Here is an 18,139-nt window from a genome sequence, read left to right on the forward strand (position 1 = left end):
TCTTTTTCTAACAATTTTGGATATTTTTGCATTTTAAAAAATTGGTGGTCGGGATTCTTCCCATGGACCCCAAAACACCATTGGACCATTTGGGTGGTTGTAACTTTCCATTTTTCCTTTAAATCGTCGATTTAAATTAGCCGTTTTTGTACATGCCTCCCATAAAAACTCAGGGTCACCACGGGTCTTTCTACGACCGACTTGTGGTCATATATGGTTTCCAACAAAATTATACGACCCTACAATGCATCCCCTACAATCTCGGGATTTTTATACACCGAGCCTCAAAACCTCCAAAATTAGTCCAAAAGCGTGAATTATAACCTTCAATTTTAGACAATTTTAAAATTTTTCAGACTCGAAAATGGAAGAGGTCAAGGTTTCCACAAATCCCACAACACCCAGAAAGATCATTTGAGTGGTTGAAATCATCTACTTTGTTTTTAAACGGTCAATATAAATGTCTTTGTACAAGCCTCTTTTCAATGGCTAATTTTAAAAAATAACACATTGAACTATAAAACATATATATAGCTTAGTATAAATTCTACCATATACCACGAATTCTAAGTCTATTTTGCCATATTCGACCCGTTATCATCTCTAGGGTGATAGTAAGTACATAGATACATCCGCCCAGGCACGCGCACACACACATACGCACAAGTGACACAACACATAGCGTGCATGGGCGCAAACTATGGTGCTACCCGGCCGGGTGCACATCTAACTTGTCTAGTAGACAGCCACACCGTACCATAAAGTGAATAATGAACATTATTATTATAAGACTCTTAATAAGTAGTTGTACACGCAAGGCACAATATAGAAAGAATAAAATAAAATGGAGTAACATGTGCGTCATAGATTGAAAAATTAAACAGAAAAGATGGAAGTAAGGTAAATCCATTGGTGCACATACATAAAATTATAATTAATAAACAAACAAAAATGATAAGTGAATGTTTGGTAAGAAGAAGATCAACTGTGTAATAACGACACTAAAGGAGCAGTTAGAGACTATTTATTTTATCTTATTTGTGTCGTAAATTGAAATTTTATAGTAGTTCAACTGGAGATCAAAAAGAACACCAAATTACAAGCTAAATTTTGTATAACTTATTTATATTATTAATTAATAGAATGTAAGTATATCTTTTGATGTGATTTAATTTGTAGGATTACCTACTGCTTTATTGTTTTCTGTTGGATTTTAGATGCTGCTTTTAGGCTCAAGCAAGCTCTTGTGCATGATCTATTGTCATCAATATATTTTTTCCTTTTTTTTTTCAATTTTACTAGTGAATTTTTATTACTTTTGATCGGATTACCATGGTGTATATATTGACAATATACAAAATCAAATACATTAGTGTTTTGGATAAAATTAAAGCAAAAAAATTCGAATATATGCTGGTGTAACACCAAAACAGAAAAACATTATTATTAAACTATTTTCTATATTAAAACATTACGAAGTACGGAATATAATTTATGTTTTAAAAAAAGGGCCTCTTAGATAAAACAATCTCATGCTAAATCTACTTACGTAAATTTATTTTTTTCTTTTATAAAATACAATCTTTATCACTAGATTAAATATTATTTGATATTGTGTACTGTATATTATTCATATGGACTATAGAGTACGTAAGTAAGTAAGAAAGCAATCAGTCTTGTATTTGACTCTATCAAATGTCGGCCACGTATCTAACTAAACACCTCCCTCGGACAAAAGTCTACGGTGACAGCGTAAAGCTTCACCTTAATCATGTTTTTATGCATGCATATTTCCACATTCTACTATTTTCGCTGCTTCATAATCTTCGTGTGGTTGTAGTACGTACTACGTATTTAGTCATGCATTTTAATCATACGTATCTTATCCAAGTCAAATATTGATCGTATAGACGGTCTAAAACAAGTTTATACCTAATAAAAATGGAGGATTAACGGATAGGATAAGATATCACTAGAATAATCATAGAGGATTAACGAGTCTAATGTAAAACGTGTTTCAAAATTTTCCATGTAGAAATTTGATTCTTGTTTTCTTTGATAGTATATTAGTCATTACGCAAATATTTACTCCTATCTGATAAATTTACGTAAATTAATTTTTAAGGCCAATGCAAATAAAACATCTTTAACCTTTTAGTGTTTTAGCTATTTGTTTTAGCTTGACCACTAAAAAGGAGTTGAAAAGAAGATTATTTTGGGACACAAAAATTTTTAATTTGTAAGAAATTCATGAACATTATCACTTAATAAGTGGTGGAGTAAATAATACTGTAATTAGTCTTAGTTTGAAGATCATTATCTATAATTTATTATCATAATTTGTAAGAATGACTGCTAGCAAATCCGAATAGGGGAGAAAACATGATATCATGTTCAAAGGGAGAAAACATGTGATTAGGTAACATAACACACTAAATTTATGCACAAAATTATAATTAGTAGCATTACCCTACCACATAGTAGTAGTTAAGAGTTTGAATTAGGATTAATTTTAGAGACATTAAACTCTACAATTGGGTGATTAGGTAACTAATTTGATTTTATCCTAAGTAACTAGTCTACTTCAATTCATATACTACCAAAAAAAATAATTTCTATACAAGGACAAAATTGGAATTTAATTGTGACAAATACATCTAAGCCTAAAGTATATCTAGGAAAGCTTCTTAATTACACTAAACTAAAGGCAATTAAATTAAAGTCAATTTTCCATAAAATATGCCAACACATATCCTATAAAAACCCTTCTTACACTATAGCAAAGAGATTAAGATTCCTAAATTCAATTGCTATAATTTAACTCCATATACTTCTATGTCCTCCATTTCCACATTCAAATCTTAGCTTCCTTCCTCAACACCGCCTTCAGATACATTTGAGCTCGAATTACTGTATCGAAACTGCTGGTACAAACATAAAATCAGACTATATTTACAAACTTGTGGATGTATATAACATATGATAATGATTTTAATTGCTTAAATTTTCCTCTAGATAATAGTTCTATATGTGATGACACAGGAAAAGGAACTGATAGACAAGGATAAATGATGGTGAGATCACCTTGCTGCGATGAAAGTGGTCTAAAGAAGGGTCCTTGGACACCAGAGGAAGATAAGAAGCTAGTGGATTACATTGACAGACACGGTCATGGAAGTTGGCGAGCTCTCCCTAAACTGGCAGGCTTGAACCGCTGTGGTAAGAGCTGCAGGCTTCGCTGGACTAACTACCTTCGCCCTGATATCAAACGCGGAAAATTCACTGATGAAGAGGAGCAAACCATCATCAACCTTCACTCTGTGCTTGGCAACAAGTATGACCATTATTACACATGTTTTTTACTGTCAGCAGCAAATTTACTGCATTGTGTTTGTGTGTTACCTTTTAAAGTTCTAATGCATGTATGTGTATTGTTATCTGATGATTGCAGATGGTCAGCAATAGCAAGCCACCTTCCAGGGAGGACAGACAACGAAATAAAAAACTTCTGGAACACCCATCTGAAAAAGAAGCTTCTGCAGATGGGTATCGATCCTGTAACTCACAGGCCGAGGACAGACCTGAACCTGCTAGCTAACCTCCCTCAGTTGCTCATGGCTGCCAATCTCAGCAACAGTCTCATGATGAACAACAGTACAGGCAATGGAGTTCCTAATTTGGAAGATACTCTTAGGTTGATAGACTCTGATGCCACCCAACTCGCAAAATTCCACATACTAAACAATATGCTGCAGGTGTTAAGTTCAAGCAGCAGCAACCCACCTGCTATAGCTTCTCAGATTACAAGTCTGCTTTGTAATTCAACCATGCCCTTCCAAAACCCATTGAACGATAACCTACTTAGATTGGCTAATTCTCAGATGGAAAACGGACTCACAGGTGCTATCAGCAGTCAGTTCCCACCTTCAAATCCTTTAGCTTCCAGCAGCCTTGAAAGTCCAGCAACTCCTCAATTTCAACCAAATTTCAAGCATGGCCGCCACAGGAGTTATACTAGTAATGAATATCATGAAAGTAAACAAACTGGTGTTGAAATTCTTACACCCGACAGTTTAATGCCTAGTCTAGCGCCCGCCTCACCAGACCACTGCAGCAAGCTAATTAGCCAAAAGGGTAATGCAATAATGTCATCAAACCCTTCCTCAGCCACAACTACTGCAAATCCCTTTGAAGCAGCTGCTGCTGACTGGACCAATGATCTTATTGATGATGCTTCACACTCGTACTGGAGAGACATTATTGAGTAAGCCTCTATCTTTACCTTAGCTTTTGCAGATAACTTTTTCTTTCTTTTCTCCCTTGATTACGGCATGATTAGCTCCGTTCGTTGTTTATATATTATGTGATCATGCTGATATCTGTTCCCTATTTTCATCATTGGCAGCCAAGCATCCTCCCCTTCCTGGCCTATCTCATCATAGAGAATGTAAATTTTGGTCAAATATATCCAGAGATGAATAATTTTTACAAAAGAAGATTTTTAAATTAGTGTAATCTGTAGTGTTACATCCGGACAAAATATAATTGCTATCATATAAATGGAAGAAGACGCTTGTATAAAAGCTATGCCACTTCATTCCGACCTGTATGTTGTACTATCTGATTGCAGATTATAATATTGTTGAGATTAGCATTTTTTTGTTCTATAGTAAATCAAGCATTCACAGTGCATCATTACTAATGCAGCAGTGCCCATCAGATAACATGGAAACAGGTCCAAAACATATACTGAGTACTGACAATACTGTGGCCGGCTCGTGCATACACAAGGGCATGGATGGGCAAATATTGGCATATGCTAGATTGGGTGCATCATTTCTAGGTACTACCAAGCCGAGTGCATAAAATTGTTTGCAATAGGTCCATTTCAATCATCAAATAAGATTCATTAAAACAGAACATATTTTTGTTATAATAACCATAACCAATCTCCAATTGCTTGAAAATTAAATTTTTCCTCCCCAATTAAAATTTAAACAGAGAGGGCAATATTCCATATGAAAGTTACATTACCAAATGAGCATAAAGCGAGCCTCGAAAAATACTAGTTATATTCTGGACTAACTGACTGATAACTCCATATACCTTCTGAGTTCTTATTAAAGAGAAAAGTCAAAACAATTTGTTAACCATTAGGTAAGACTATTTTTCTTATGGTGTTACAGCAGCCAGCAAGAAAATGACTTTCCTAGGCATCCTTCTCTGTCCACTTCCAATTTATTTCTAGAATATGAAAAATAGTAATAAAGCTACATTTATATCATTAATGAAAAAGATACTACAAGCTAACTTTCAAGGTCCAATATCTTGACAAAGAAAGGCAAGTAATTACTCATATGCAAGCTATTTGATCATATTATAGCAGTAGGTACACTATTTCAGCGTTGACCCTGCTTAAGCAACCAACTTCTTACCTACTATTTCCAAGTAATCAGTCTGCATGATGATGCTCCAAATGTTAAGGACTTTACCAATGTACGTTACCAAGGTCGCATGAAGTTGGTACACATCAAATGTCGTAGATGCCTAGCACAATCCGAGTCCTGAAAATGCTGTCAAAAGAAAAGATGGGCTGATAAATTCAATTTACAATCAAAGCGTACGGATTATATATATTTATTTTATGGACTCCATCATTCACTAAAAAAGAGTGAAACATTTCATAAAAAAAAAATATTGATCTCTTATCAACAGATGATATGTTCACAGTATTCACAGCAAGAATTGAGAGAGGCAGTGTCACAAGAAGAAAGGATTAAGAAGAATGGCTAACAAATTTATTGCTGCTGATAGCAAGATAGCATTTTTCCAATGCTTATATATAAGCAAAAACATTGCTCGGTTACTGATAATAGGTAAGGGAAGTTATCAGCGGACAAAGCCTACACCCGCTTAAGACCCTTGCCTGTTATTACTTACAGGGCATCTGTTAGATGTTTGCTTCTCACATAACTAACAACAGGATCATAGTCTTTCACATGTGTTTCATGACGAAGAAAAAAATTAAGGTTCCATCCATTTTCAACAATAAACTATAACAAAAATCAGGCCATCAAGTTTGCTATCTGAGGTTAATCTGACTATAACTTTAATAGATGACTCTGACGACAATGAAATACAGAAGTTATCAATAAGTCTCTACAATTTAACAATAAAACAGAATAACAGGAAGTAACAGGATTCAGGAAACACATCAAAGCCAACCAATTGGTCTAATCACCATGGAAGTCATTAATGATCGTAGCTAGTATGTAATCAAAATCTCAAACAGAACACTTATCTTCAATGCTGCTGCATTGTCTAGGTTAGCAGCTAATAAGCTACATTCCATTTGACCTCCTCCAAAACCTATCTTATATTCACGGTAGGTAACAATCCCGAGTGAAATCATGATGTAAAAGAATTTAGGTGCTTCAGCAAGAAGGTTATGTTGCATCTCAGCTTCTTCAATGAAGTATATCAGTATTGTCAGAAGGAATGCTTGCAATTTGGGATATGACATGTGCCAATGCAATTTATCAAACTTCAAAACTAAGTATTACTCAGTACTCGAAACCACCCAATACTGAATTGAAAGTGCAATGGAAGAAACTGCCAACAGTCTGATGGCCATGTTTAGCAGAATTCTTGTTTAAACATTGCACCAAATCCTTCCAGCTAAAGTATTACACAAGAGGAATGACAAGAAAGTTTGTGCTAGTGTCCGATATTGATCAGTCTCACACACAAGAAGAGTAAGACTGCTAATTGTATGGAATTATAACATTCAACATAGACTTCCTAGAGGACAGTAAATCACGATATTGATCAATCTCACACACATAGATATTAGAACCGCGTCATGTATTGTATACTCGTACTAACATCAAACAAAAACTTGTTAAGAAAAGGGACAAAATGAGGACAAAAACACAATGCATTTCATTTATGTGATTAAGCAAAATTGAACAAGTAACATGCTAGACATTGGAATGCAGAACAATGTTACAGCATCATTTCATCATACAGCAGTACCATCTCAAGCCTTTTCGACACCAGACCGACTACTGCTAACAACATCCAAAAAGAAATCAGTCAACATAGCTTCAAACTCCGGCAACTTAGCATAACCCGGGAAATAATTAATATCAATGATCAAGTACTTAACACCACTCGATTCAGACCCGTCTCGAATCAGATCAAAATTAAACAGATTAAGCTGTGCACCCTCCCTCAACGCACTAGCCAATCCATTGACAAACTCCATTGGAGGCATAGCAACATTATCAACCAACTGCTGCTTTTCAGAAGTTGGCAAATTCGAAATCTGCGAAAACGGCATTACATCCTCAAAATGATCAACTGTTACATCAAAATCTGGAAGTGATTTCCTTTGAACACACCTAACATTCTTCCCAGCAACATAAACCTTAAACAAAACTCCCCCGTGATTAACAAACTCCTGAAGAACAATTGGGGTTTGATTCTTCAACTTCTTCAATCCATTCGAATTAAAAACCAGCGACATTTGATGAGATTTAATGCTTCCATTCGCAACCAATGGTTTCGCAATCACCGGAAATTTCAAACCCAGATTCTCAATCTCATCTTCATCCCTCAACAAAACCTGCTTCGGAATCCCCACACTCGGCACCATCGCCGCCGTCTCCTCCGTAGACGACGGAATAACAAGATTTTCGACGGCTTCAAGCATCGAAATCCGATCATGAAGACGCTGAATTGCGGTAGGAGAATCAATAATCGGAATACTAGGGTTCTTCGAAGCGAAATCAAGCAATTGATTACTCCAATCATCATCGTAAATCTTGTGAAGAACACAATCAAATGGACCTTGATGAATCAATGGTTGATTAACATCAATAGGGATGAAATCAACAGCATGGGATTTAGCGTAAGTTAGCAAAGATGGGTTTAAGATGCTGTCAACTTTCTTGGGTGGTAATGCGTATCCTACTGATATTCTTGTTGTATCTCCATTTTTATTCTCATTTTCTCTCTCTTCCGCCATTAGAGAGTTCTTTGATACTTTGTTGAGTTAATTAATGTTTAGAAGAATGGGTTTGTTTTGAAATTGTAATTTGAGAATGAATTTATCGAAGGAGTTGAGTGGAAGAAGGGGTAGGTGTGATTCGGGGTTTGAGGAGAATAGTGACAAGTGATGTTGGTGTGCTACTGACTTTTGGGGTCTGCGGTCCATTCCTTCCACGGCGAATGGTTACATGTCGGTCAAAATTTTCCCGCCGTCAGATTGCCTTTTCTCTTGGGGTACTAAATTACGTCCGGCATTTACCGGTAACGTCCGTATTTTTAAAAATACATACTAATATACCCTTCCTTAAATAACCCATCAAAACCTTTTGTTTTAACTTTTACCTTTCTCTCTCTTCACCCTTTTCACCCACCCTTTCTCTTTCACCCAAAATTCAACCCAATATCAACCACCACCACCGGTTACCACCATAATCAGCCACCAAGTTTTTTTTTTTTGTAAGAAACTTCAGCGTTGACGGTTCAAGGGTACGCAGATGGACAGAAATCAGAAAGGAAAAGGGATTGTCTCCGGCGAACAGGTTAGTGGTTTCGTTTTTTTTTTTTTTTTAATTTTCCGTCGACTCCAAGGAACGCCTGGAGATCTGGATTCTCTAGGCTAGAAACGCCCGGAAATTCTGGATCTCCGGCCGTAAGTTCGAAAATCCCAGACGAAACACGAACGCCTGGAATTTTCGAACATACGGCCGGAGATCCTAAAATTCCAGGCGTTCGTAGCCTAGAGATTCTAAATCTCTGGGCGTTTTATTTTTTTTAAAACTATTTTTCATATGTGGTTGTTTTTGTTATTGTTGTTGCTGTTATTATATTGCTGTTATTATTATATTGCTGTTGCTGTTATTATATTGTTGTTAAACTATTTTTCATATGTGGTTGTTTTTTTATATTATGTTGATTATTTTTAATTGCTTGTTATAAATTGTAGTTGTTATTATTTAATTGTAGTTGTTCTTGTAATAAGTTTTTAGACTTTTGGATGAGCAATATATGTGGTGCATTGTTGTTGCCTTAGTATCATTAGTAGCTAGACAAATTGAAGCTCAATTTAAGCTCTTATGATTAAAGTAAGCGATGGTATATCCCTTGGTACAAGATGTTTAGTTTACTAGTTGTTGATGATCAATCATAAATTGCCAAGGTCTTACATTTTTCCAATGGTAATTGTGAATTTCAACTTGGTAGGTTACTGCTCATGTAAGTGCTTTATTGTATCATAATCGAAAGCGTAAGCCCTAAGGTGAGTGTATTTGATTGTTATACTGAGTATTGGCCACTGGAAAGGAAGATTACTGCTCTCTTCAGCAAGTGGTTTTTCATCGTGCTTTTGAAAAAATCCAAAGCTTGCATACTCCTATTTCCGAGTGGTCCAATAATCCCAATTCCTTATAACTCATGTAGCTGGCTTGGGATCTCTTTACAGCGAGGCATAGAATTATCTCTAAGAAACAAAATGCCTATAAGATTTAGAGGGTATAAACTGATTTATCTCATTGGTGTACAAGTGTATAATCAATAGCTCAATATAGTTTAGAGAGAGTATATACTCATTGTAATAAGATGCCTTAATTGATACAAGTATTATGTTTGTGAATGTATTAGAGAATGTACACTCCCAACTCCCTCCATTCAAAATTATCTGATTACTTAACTTTCCTCGATCTATATGATCTGTCAAAAAAAAAAGAGCAATTATAGTTTTACTGATGGTCAAAATGAGCTATTAGAATTTAGAACAACTTCAGTTTATACAAAAAAATGTATAATTAGAAATATGCATTGTTAAATGTGACATGCCTCGATAGCTGAGGGTCAAGTTATAGTCCTGATTCTTTACTGAAAGTAGTTGATACCAATATAGCAAAGCTCTGTTTTTAGAGGCACATTACCTGATTCATGATACTTTTGCCTTAGTCCCATATTGTTTTGTGAACTTGCATTTTTTTGGAGTCCCAAAATAATTGCACACTCGACTTTTCAAGTAATAGTCTCTTGCTTCTCTACTAATATTCCAACCCCAATTCATCATCTTGTGCCAAAGACAAAGGTGCAAAATAATGTGGGATGCGGGAAGTAATTATTTTAGTCAACAGCAGTGTAAAAATGTCGAGTAGAAATAGAATAGATGGAATTTCAGATAGGGCGGAGGGGTTTGTGAATGTATTAGTGCGATGGTTCATGATATAGCATTGTAAAATTAAATCAGGCAGTTGATTCAATTTTGAAAGAGGGAGGAATGGATGCAATAAAATTGGAATGGATGCAATAAAATGTTGCCACAAGTGTTATTGTTGTTATTATTATTGTTGTTTTGATGTTATATATTATTATTATTTTTATTATTATTATTATTATTCTAATTATTATTATTAGTATAATTATTATTATTATGAACTAAAATTAGACTTATTTTAATTTCCTTTTGCAAAAAATTAAGATTGAGGGTTCGGGAACACGACACGCTGTATCACGGCGCTTGAACGCGTCAATTAGGAGGGAGAGAGACCGATATCGTTTTCAGCCTCGTACCGAGACGGGACTAGTCCCTAATGCTAATATGGCGAGTTCGACCTCCGCAGCACAGAGTCATCATTCAAGGTCTCAGAGGGATGGGTCGGGTTTCGAGTCTGACCAGGAGGAGGGTGAGTCACTAGGTCCCGAGTACTCGTACATAGGAGAACAGGGTTTATCGGGCGATGACGATGACGATGACGATGAGGAGGAGGCTGATGACATTATTCATACGAATAGGGGTGCTGATGGAAGATTTGTAAGTACTCAGGAGACTAGTCGTAGTCGGACTCTGATACAGGACAGCTGGTTAGTGAGTACGCCGATGGCCGGTGGTCCAGAGGATGGTAGCGTTATTCCTAGATATGGTGGTCATGTTGCAGCTGCAATTTGGGGTGGTATGGAGCGAGGTGTTTTGAGATGATTGAGTAGGAGAAAGATGTGCACTGCACTAGATCAGCTGCGACAGTCGTTATTACCAGAGACATTAGCCCCGATAGATCAGAGCGGGCTATTACATCTTCCTGGTATTATGTATCAGCACCTCGACTGGCCCTTGATTTCAGCATTCGTGGAGAGATGGCAGCCAGACACTAACAACTTTCATTTGTCGTTCGGTGAGATAACTATCATGTTACATGACGTGTATCATATCCTTGGGATCTCTGTAGATGGTACTATGGTTTCTACTGTTATGGACCCCCTACAGTTACGACAGTATTGTTCGTTCATGATGGATTTGCCTGTCGAGGAGCTACGTAAACCCACTTACGCGCCTAGTGGCGCGCTTTCTTCGAGGGTCCTCGAGACGACCTTCAATGTTGAGAGGCCCCTTGAGATCTACGTGGTGTCCTTTTTGTGGATTTTACTAGGTTCATCACTCTTTGTGGACAAGAGTGGTAATAGACTTCATCCCTCCATCATCCATGAGCTTCAGCCTGTCGAGGGTACATTTGTCACTAGTTCCTACTCATGGGGCTCTGCTACTTTAGCGTATTTGTACCGTCAGTTAGGGCAGGCCTCACGGGCAGATTGTGATTCCATCTCTGGTTGTCTCACGCTTCTTCAAGCGTGGATTTATGAGTATTTTCCATGCTTTCGCCCTCAGCAGGGCACTCTGACTAGGGAGCTTGGACGTCCACGTGCATTGTTATGGGATGTTGGTTCGCCACCGAAGAGCCCAGATCGACTTTATGCTTTTCGTGCTCGACTTGACGTGTTGATTGACATTGAGGTAAATATGAAATTTATTATTTAGTTGTGATTTGTATCGCGTTACTCTTATGTGACTAATTTATTGTTTGATTATGCAGGTAAACTGGCTGCCTTACGGACCTGACCCTGCCAGTGTTGTTCCTACGACGTTGTTCTCGGGATTTTTACGGTATCGCAACATCATTGAGCCATATATGCCTGATCGAGTTGTCAGACAGCTTGGGTTAGTACAAGGTATACATAGGTACCCTATTAGGCCCGAGAAGGCCAAGAGACCGAAGAAGGTTAAGATGTATAATATTGAGTTCCCGGCTGAGACGTCCATACACATGTGGGAGAGCTTTATTCCATTTGCTGCGTATTGTCTACCAGTGGCTCGCTACACTAGACTCAGTCGCGGCAGTCCTACATGCACGGACGATTACATTCCATGGTTGGTCCAGATACTCTCACCCTCGTGTGTCACCCCCTGACGTACCTCAGGGTCGCGGTCTTCCCGAGAGGACCAATACTGATTATGTAAGTACATTTTCCTTTAGCCGTGTATTTATTATCTAGTATTTCATTATTTGTATTGATTTTTTTAACATCTTATATTTTTTACAGTGGGTTGGACGCTTCGTTGATTTCACACAGCGTGCACTAGCTGAGTCGCATGGGCCCATGTCCCGTGAGACTAAGGCCATGGCTACACAGGCCCTTCGTGATTGGGATGTTATGCGTGGGTTATGATTTGAGTTACGCTAGACAATTTTATTCTTGGTTGAACAGTTTAATTGTTAGTTGAACACTTTTATTATTTTGTTTTTATGATTGTAATCGGACACTTTTAATATTTGTACGGACATTAGCACTTTACTTGTTAGTGTTTTTTTTATAATTATTTTTGGCATGCTAACTTATAATAATAATAATAATAATAATAATAATAATAATAATAATAATAATAATAATAATAATAATAATAATAATAATAATAATAATAATAATAAATAAATAACTAAAACAAAAAAAAAAATCAAAGTGCAAAAAAAAAAAAAATCATAAGTGCAGACAAAAAAATCAACGTATTACATCTATCAAGTTGCGACTAATCTTTCCCACAAACTAATTCTATGTTGGTATCGTTTCTCCCATCCAATAACGCTAGGTTCACGAGCCCGGTACCAAACATTTGCAATCGGGGGAATCGGGTGGTTTTGGTCAAGCTGCAAAAGTATAAAATGAGACCCACCAACAGTTGCTATAACAAACTCTCGAGTTGGTGCAGTACCATTGTCGGGGGCCCGCAACGGTAACACAGTGATGCACGGATAGTAGCTCGTTGGTGTCTGTCCAATGCCATAACAAATCACGGTTGCATTGTATAAGGTAGCAATTACGTACAAATCCTGAAAGGCTACCATCCAATGTCTTTCCCCACATGGGCCACCGCTCCAACGAATACGTTGTATCTCAAAATCCAAACCACCTGCCTCGTAATAAATCCTCCTGTATAAGTGCGGATAACCAGTAATCTCATTATCCATGAATTGTCGAGCTAACCTCCATTGCTCTTGATCACCCATGAAGAAGGCGGCAACACAACGAAAGCCGCAATTACCATCACCAATGACATCATTCCACCCGGTTATGTAAGGCAATATAGGTCCGGGAAGCAAGTGAGCGTACCTACATTGTTCGATGTTGAATCCATTTCCAAGTGAAAAAAATACACATTCGTAATGGGTAGAAAATAAATTAATATAAAATTCGTAATTGGTAGAAAAATATATATCAAAAAAATATATATATATATATACCGGATTCAGTTTGACGGTTTAGCCTTGAACTATGTTGGCTCGGCCTTCTCCCTCTACTACCGCTACTGTTACGCTCAACATTCTCAAAATGGCTACGGTTACGCCTAGTTGAATGATCCCGTGGACGACCCCGTGTTGAGTGATTCACTTCTGGCTCTTCAAGATCTGAATGATTCGGATGCATTTCATCTTCAATGATGCGAGAAACATTTCGAACTGTAACAGGGTCACTAGCCAAAACCTCGTCGACAAGTGAACGAAAATGTGCTGCTTCTTCTGCCGACTCGTCGACGAATTCCGGAATATCAACACCATCACCAATGACAAGGCTCTGCCAAAATGGATGAATTTGGCTGCAATACAACCCCTTCTTATCACGCATTGAATCATGAATCTGGCAAGCACATGGTATCCCATGGGTGATCCGTAGAGCACAACCGCAACGCTCATGCACCTCATAACTTAACCCTCTCATTCTTTGTATCTCATCGTAAAGAACAAACAAACAATGATGAGAAACCTTTTTATTCAGCCTCTGCAACGGCATGTGCCTGTACTTCTCACCTACTTTAGATCTACTAGCCTCTAAAGCGTTACGTATTCCAACAATCTGATTTCCAATCTGGCAATGTACTCGAGCCCATACCTTATCCAAAGAACCAGTTGATGATTCCATCCAACTCTTGACTGTCGAGTGCAGACTCTCAACCCTACATGTACAAACATTACCAAAGTGCAGAACTCTGTTCGTCCAACACGTCACAAATTTCTCTTTATGAGGGAGCCAGGTAGTCTCAACGTATTCCACAACTTTCGGATACCGAGCCAACTTGTTTTCAATCTCTGCAAGGCTAACTCATATTCCGGCTCAGATGTAACATTCATGACTCGATTCCATCTACCATTTTTGAACTTTGCACCCACCGTCTTGTCCTTGAACAATCCAGTCACATAAGCTTCGACGTCCTTATTAATGTGCCACCTACAGAGTAAATGCATAGTGTGGGGAAACTCAGCTTTCAATGCTGCACAAAGTCCAAGCTCACGGTCAGTTAAGAACACTGATGGCTCCCGTTGGTATCCGATCAAATCCCTCAATCTCTGAAGCACCCATCGATAACTAGCCTGTGTCTCGTTTCTCATGAAGACATATCCAATAAGAAAATTTTGATTTTTCGGTGTAACCCCAACTATCTCAAAGAATGGCATGCCGTATCTGTTTGTCTTGTATGTAGAGTCCATACCAATCACGTACGAATATGTGCGTAACAAGTTGCACATGATCGGATGCACCATGAATGTATGCTGTAAAACGCCGATGTCATCAACCATAACCCAGTAAATGTAGCGACTCTCTCTAGCCAAATGCAGAAATTGTTGAACCACTCCTCTTCCTTCAGACTCCTCCATTCTAATTTCACTTCTACAATTGTAGATATGCCTGATGTTTGGATGATCTTCAGGAAATTGCTCAATTATGGTTGCCATGATATTACGAGGCGCAACCTTTGACCTCGTTAAGTTACGCACAACCTGTTTTGCACCTGCACTAAGACCGCTGATTTGTCGATGACCTTCAAGATACACAATGAATGGATGATTATGGGTGCCGGTTACATCATTTTTAGCACGGATCCTCCAACCATCGGTGCTTCTCTCATAATAAATCTTGATGTAGAAGGACACCCAACGGACTTAGTTTTAGTGTCCTCGCGAATCACATTCTCCAAATCTCTTGGCCTTTTCTTTCGACTGCGATCGCAAGCCAAATATCAATACAGCCGACCATCAGTGGTTTTTTTTTGTACGACAATGAGACGAATTAAAATCCGGTTGTTCGCGAAATATCTTTCGCCCATTCAACAGCAGCATCAAAAGTACGAAACACAGTGTCGGTTTGAAAATGGCCACTGTAATTCACACCATCACTGCCATTTTCTAATTCTGAATCCTATAACCACAAAACAAACTACTTAAGAACCCATGAAATCATATAATAATAATGATATAATAATATTTAAATAACATAATAATAATAAAATCAAAACAGATAGGAAACGCCTGAAAAATTTGAATGTACCACGGAAGAAACGCCTAATATTTTAGAATCTTCCGTGGTACATTCTAAAATTTCAGGCGTTGCTACCATTGTTCGTCTAATAATTTAGTATGTCCCATGGATGAGACTATATTTCTAAGCGTTTCTTATATGAAGCCAGAGGAACGCCTGAAATTTAGAATCTACCGTGGAACATTCTAAAATACCAGGCGAACACAGGTAGGAATGCCTGAAATTTTAGAATGTTCCTAGGTAGATTCTAAAATATCAGGCGTTCCTCTGGCAATTACGAAAATATAAAAAAAAAAGTCTAAAAATTCACCGATTCCGTACGCACAGGTGACCTCTCCGACGGCGACTGTAATTCCGTAAACTCGTCCATTCACCCCTTGTGCAAATTGTTGTTGACAAAAGTTTTTTCTTTAAAAAAAAAAATTTCAAGTCCTGGATGGTGGATGGTGGATGGCGGCTGGTGGTGGTGGCTGTTTGGTGGCCGGTGGGGTGAAAATAAAATAGGGTAAATTTATAAGGGGTAGAAGTAAATTAGGGTAATAGTAAATTAGGGAAATTAAAAGGGGGCATGTTTGTAAGATCGTGTTAAAATACGGACGTTACCTGGTAAATACCGGACGCGATTTAGCAATTCACTTTCTTTTTTGAAATCGGAATTTTGTATTGGCAAAAGCTAACAAGCGCACTTGGGAAGCTGAATTAGTGATCGAATATCACTTGGAAACCTTAATTATCAATGTATGAAGTAACAAAATTCTGAAATAGCCATATAATTAAACCAAACTCATTATGTAGGCTTTATGGATTTATTGATAGGTACTCGTATGTTATGGTTCGGATTTTAGGATCAACTTTTATAACTTTAGGGGGCACCCCTAACATTTACTTCAATATAGAAAATATTCTCGAAATTGGCCTAGAAGCGTGGATTATAACTAGAGCTGTCAATTCGGGTAAACGGATCAGGTTTGGTCGGGTATGGATCGGGTAAGAGTGGGTTAGGTCAACTCGGGTCGGGTCAATTCGGATTAATTTCATAACCTATGCGGGTCGGGTTTGGGTTGGGTCATGCTTGAGTCGGGTCACGTCGGGTCATACTTCTTATCGGGTTTGGGTCGGGTTTAGGTCGGGTTAATAACAGGTCGGGTTACATTTGGGTCGGGTGAACAATAGGTCGGGTTTAATTCGGGTTTTCACGGGTTAAGGTAATTCTCGGGTTCGAGTCGGGTTCGGTTTAAGTCAATAATTTGCGGGTTAGAATCAGTTCGGGTCATTCTCGGATTTGAGTCGAGTTCGGTTCAAGTCAATAATTTGCGGGTTATAATCAGTTCGGGTCATTCTCGTGTTCAAGTCAGGTACTGTTCAAGTCAATAATTTGCGGGTTATAATCAGGTTGGGTCGTTTCCAAGTTGGGTCATTCTCGAATTCAAGTCGCGTTATGTTCAAGTCAATAATTTGCAAGTTACAATCAGGTCGGGTCATTTCCAAGTCAGGTCATGTTCGGGTTCAACTAACTATAAATAGATAATTATCATTTTTATCAAGCTAATTATTTCCTTTGACTATAATACATATGGCAAATGCTAGGGAACTATAGTCTAAAATTTAGGAAGGTAATTATCTCCTTTGACCATACAACAAATACTACCTCCGCTAACATTCTTGCAACTTTGGGGTATTATTTGAGTGAAAAAAATATTCCAAAGTTGCAAGTAAATGTTAACGGAGGTAGTATATACTATATTTAACTCTTAAATTTGAGGATGATGCTCCTTTCTTTTGCTAGCTTGGACCGACTAGGTCTCCTTAGACAAAATGCTTTGATCAACAATAATAAAGTGGTCTAAATTTCATTTAAGCTGATTTGAAATCGGGTCAGGAACAATTTGGGTTGAATTTAGGTCGGGTCAATAACAAGTCATGTTGATTTCGAGTCGGGTTAGTAAAAGATCGGGTTGAATTTTTAGGTCGATTAAGTAATAGGTCTGGTAAAATTCGGGTTGGGTCAGTAACAAGTCGGGTTGAATTTGGGACTGTTCAATAACAAGTCGGCGGGTTGATTTCGGGTCGGGTTTGTAACAGGTTGGGTTAAATTCGGGTCGGGTTAGGAAAGGGTCGGGATGAATTCAGGTCAGGTTAGTAAAAAGTCGATTTGAATTAAGGCCAGGTTAGTAACGAGTCGGGTTAAATTTGGGTTTTGACGGGTTAAAATGGGTTTAGGTCAATTTCGGCTCAAGTCGGGTTCGGTGCAAGTTAATTAAATTGGCCGTTGTAAACCAGTAAATCGGTGCAAGTTGTAAACCAATAAATAGGCCGTTTAAAAGCAAATCAGATGGTTCCATACACCCAATTGGAATTCCGGAGGGTATTAGGGACCATGGTAAACATTTCGGCACTTTTTATTTTCGGGCAAAAAAAAAGTCAAAAAATTCCAAAATTGAAGGCTAATATCCACGTTTTTTGAGAAATTTTG

At 37.8% G+C, this 18,139-nt stretch overlaps 4 protein-coding genes across 4 annotated transcripts; 2 read left to right on the forward strand and 2 right to left on the reverse strand.

Annotated features, from left to right (window-relative positions):
• Positions 1–2,554: 2,554 nt before the first annotated feature.
• LOC110693034 (transcription factor MYB39-like) lies at positions 2,555–4,933 on the forward strand. The gene is made up of 4 exons (XM_021870153.1): positions 2,555–2,927; positions 3,043–3,334; positions 3,452–4,264; positions 4,406–4,933. The coding sequence occupies exons 2-4, from the start codon at positions 3,069–3,071 to the stop codon at positions 4,440–4,442; spliced, it is 1,116 nt and encodes a 371-aa protein (XP_021725845.1). The 5' UTR covers positions 2,555–2,927; positions 3,043–3,068; the 3' UTR covers positions 4,443–4,933.
• Positions 4,934–6,921: 1,988 nt separating this feature from the next.
• Positions 6,922–8,173, reverse strand: LOC110693036 (inositol-tetrakisphosphate 1-kinase 1-like). The gene has a single exon (XM_021870155.1). The coding sequence runs from the start codon at positions 8,027–8,029 to the stop codon at positions 7,040–7,042; it is 990 nt and encodes a 329-aa protein (XP_021725847.1). The 5' UTR covers positions 8,030–8,173; the 3' UTR covers positions 6,922–7,039.
• A 142-nt stretch (positions 8,174–8,315) lies between these two features.
• Positions 8,316–12,695, forward strand: LOC110693035 (protein MAINTENANCE OF MERISTEMS-like). Its single transcript, XM_021870154.1, has 4 exons — positions 8,316–8,591; positions 10,505–11,812; positions 11,892–12,312; positions 12,400–12,695. Exons 2-3 carry the CDS (start codon positions 11,018–11,020, stop codon positions 12,264–12,266), a joined length of 1,170 nt encoding a protein of 389 aa, XP_021725846.1. The 5' UTR covers positions 8,316–8,591; positions 10,505–11,017; the 3' UTR covers positions 12,267–12,312; positions 12,400–12,695.
• A 177-nt stretch (positions 12,696–12,872) lies between these two features.
• Positions 12,873–15,083, reverse strand: LOC110693105. The gene is made up of 3 exons (XM_021870229.1): positions 14,407–15,083; positions 13,619–14,305; positions 12,873–13,464 (listed from the first exon to the last, which is right to left on the reverse strand). Exons 1-3 carry the CDS (start codon positions 15,081–15,083, stop codon positions 12,873–12,875), a joined length of 1,956 nt encoding a protein of 651 aa, XP_021725921.1.
• Between the last annotated feature and the right edge of the window lie 3,056 nt (positions 15,084–18,139).

Source organism: Chenopodium quinoa, unplaced genomic scaffold (genome assembly GCF_001683475.1).
Source record: "Chenopodium quinoa cultivar QQ74 unplaced genomic scaffold, ASM168347v1, whole genome shotgun sequence".
Taxonomy (NCBI): Eukaryota; Viridiplantae; Streptophyta; class Magnoliopsida; order Caryophyllales; family Amaranthaceae; genus Chenopodium; species Chenopodium quinoa.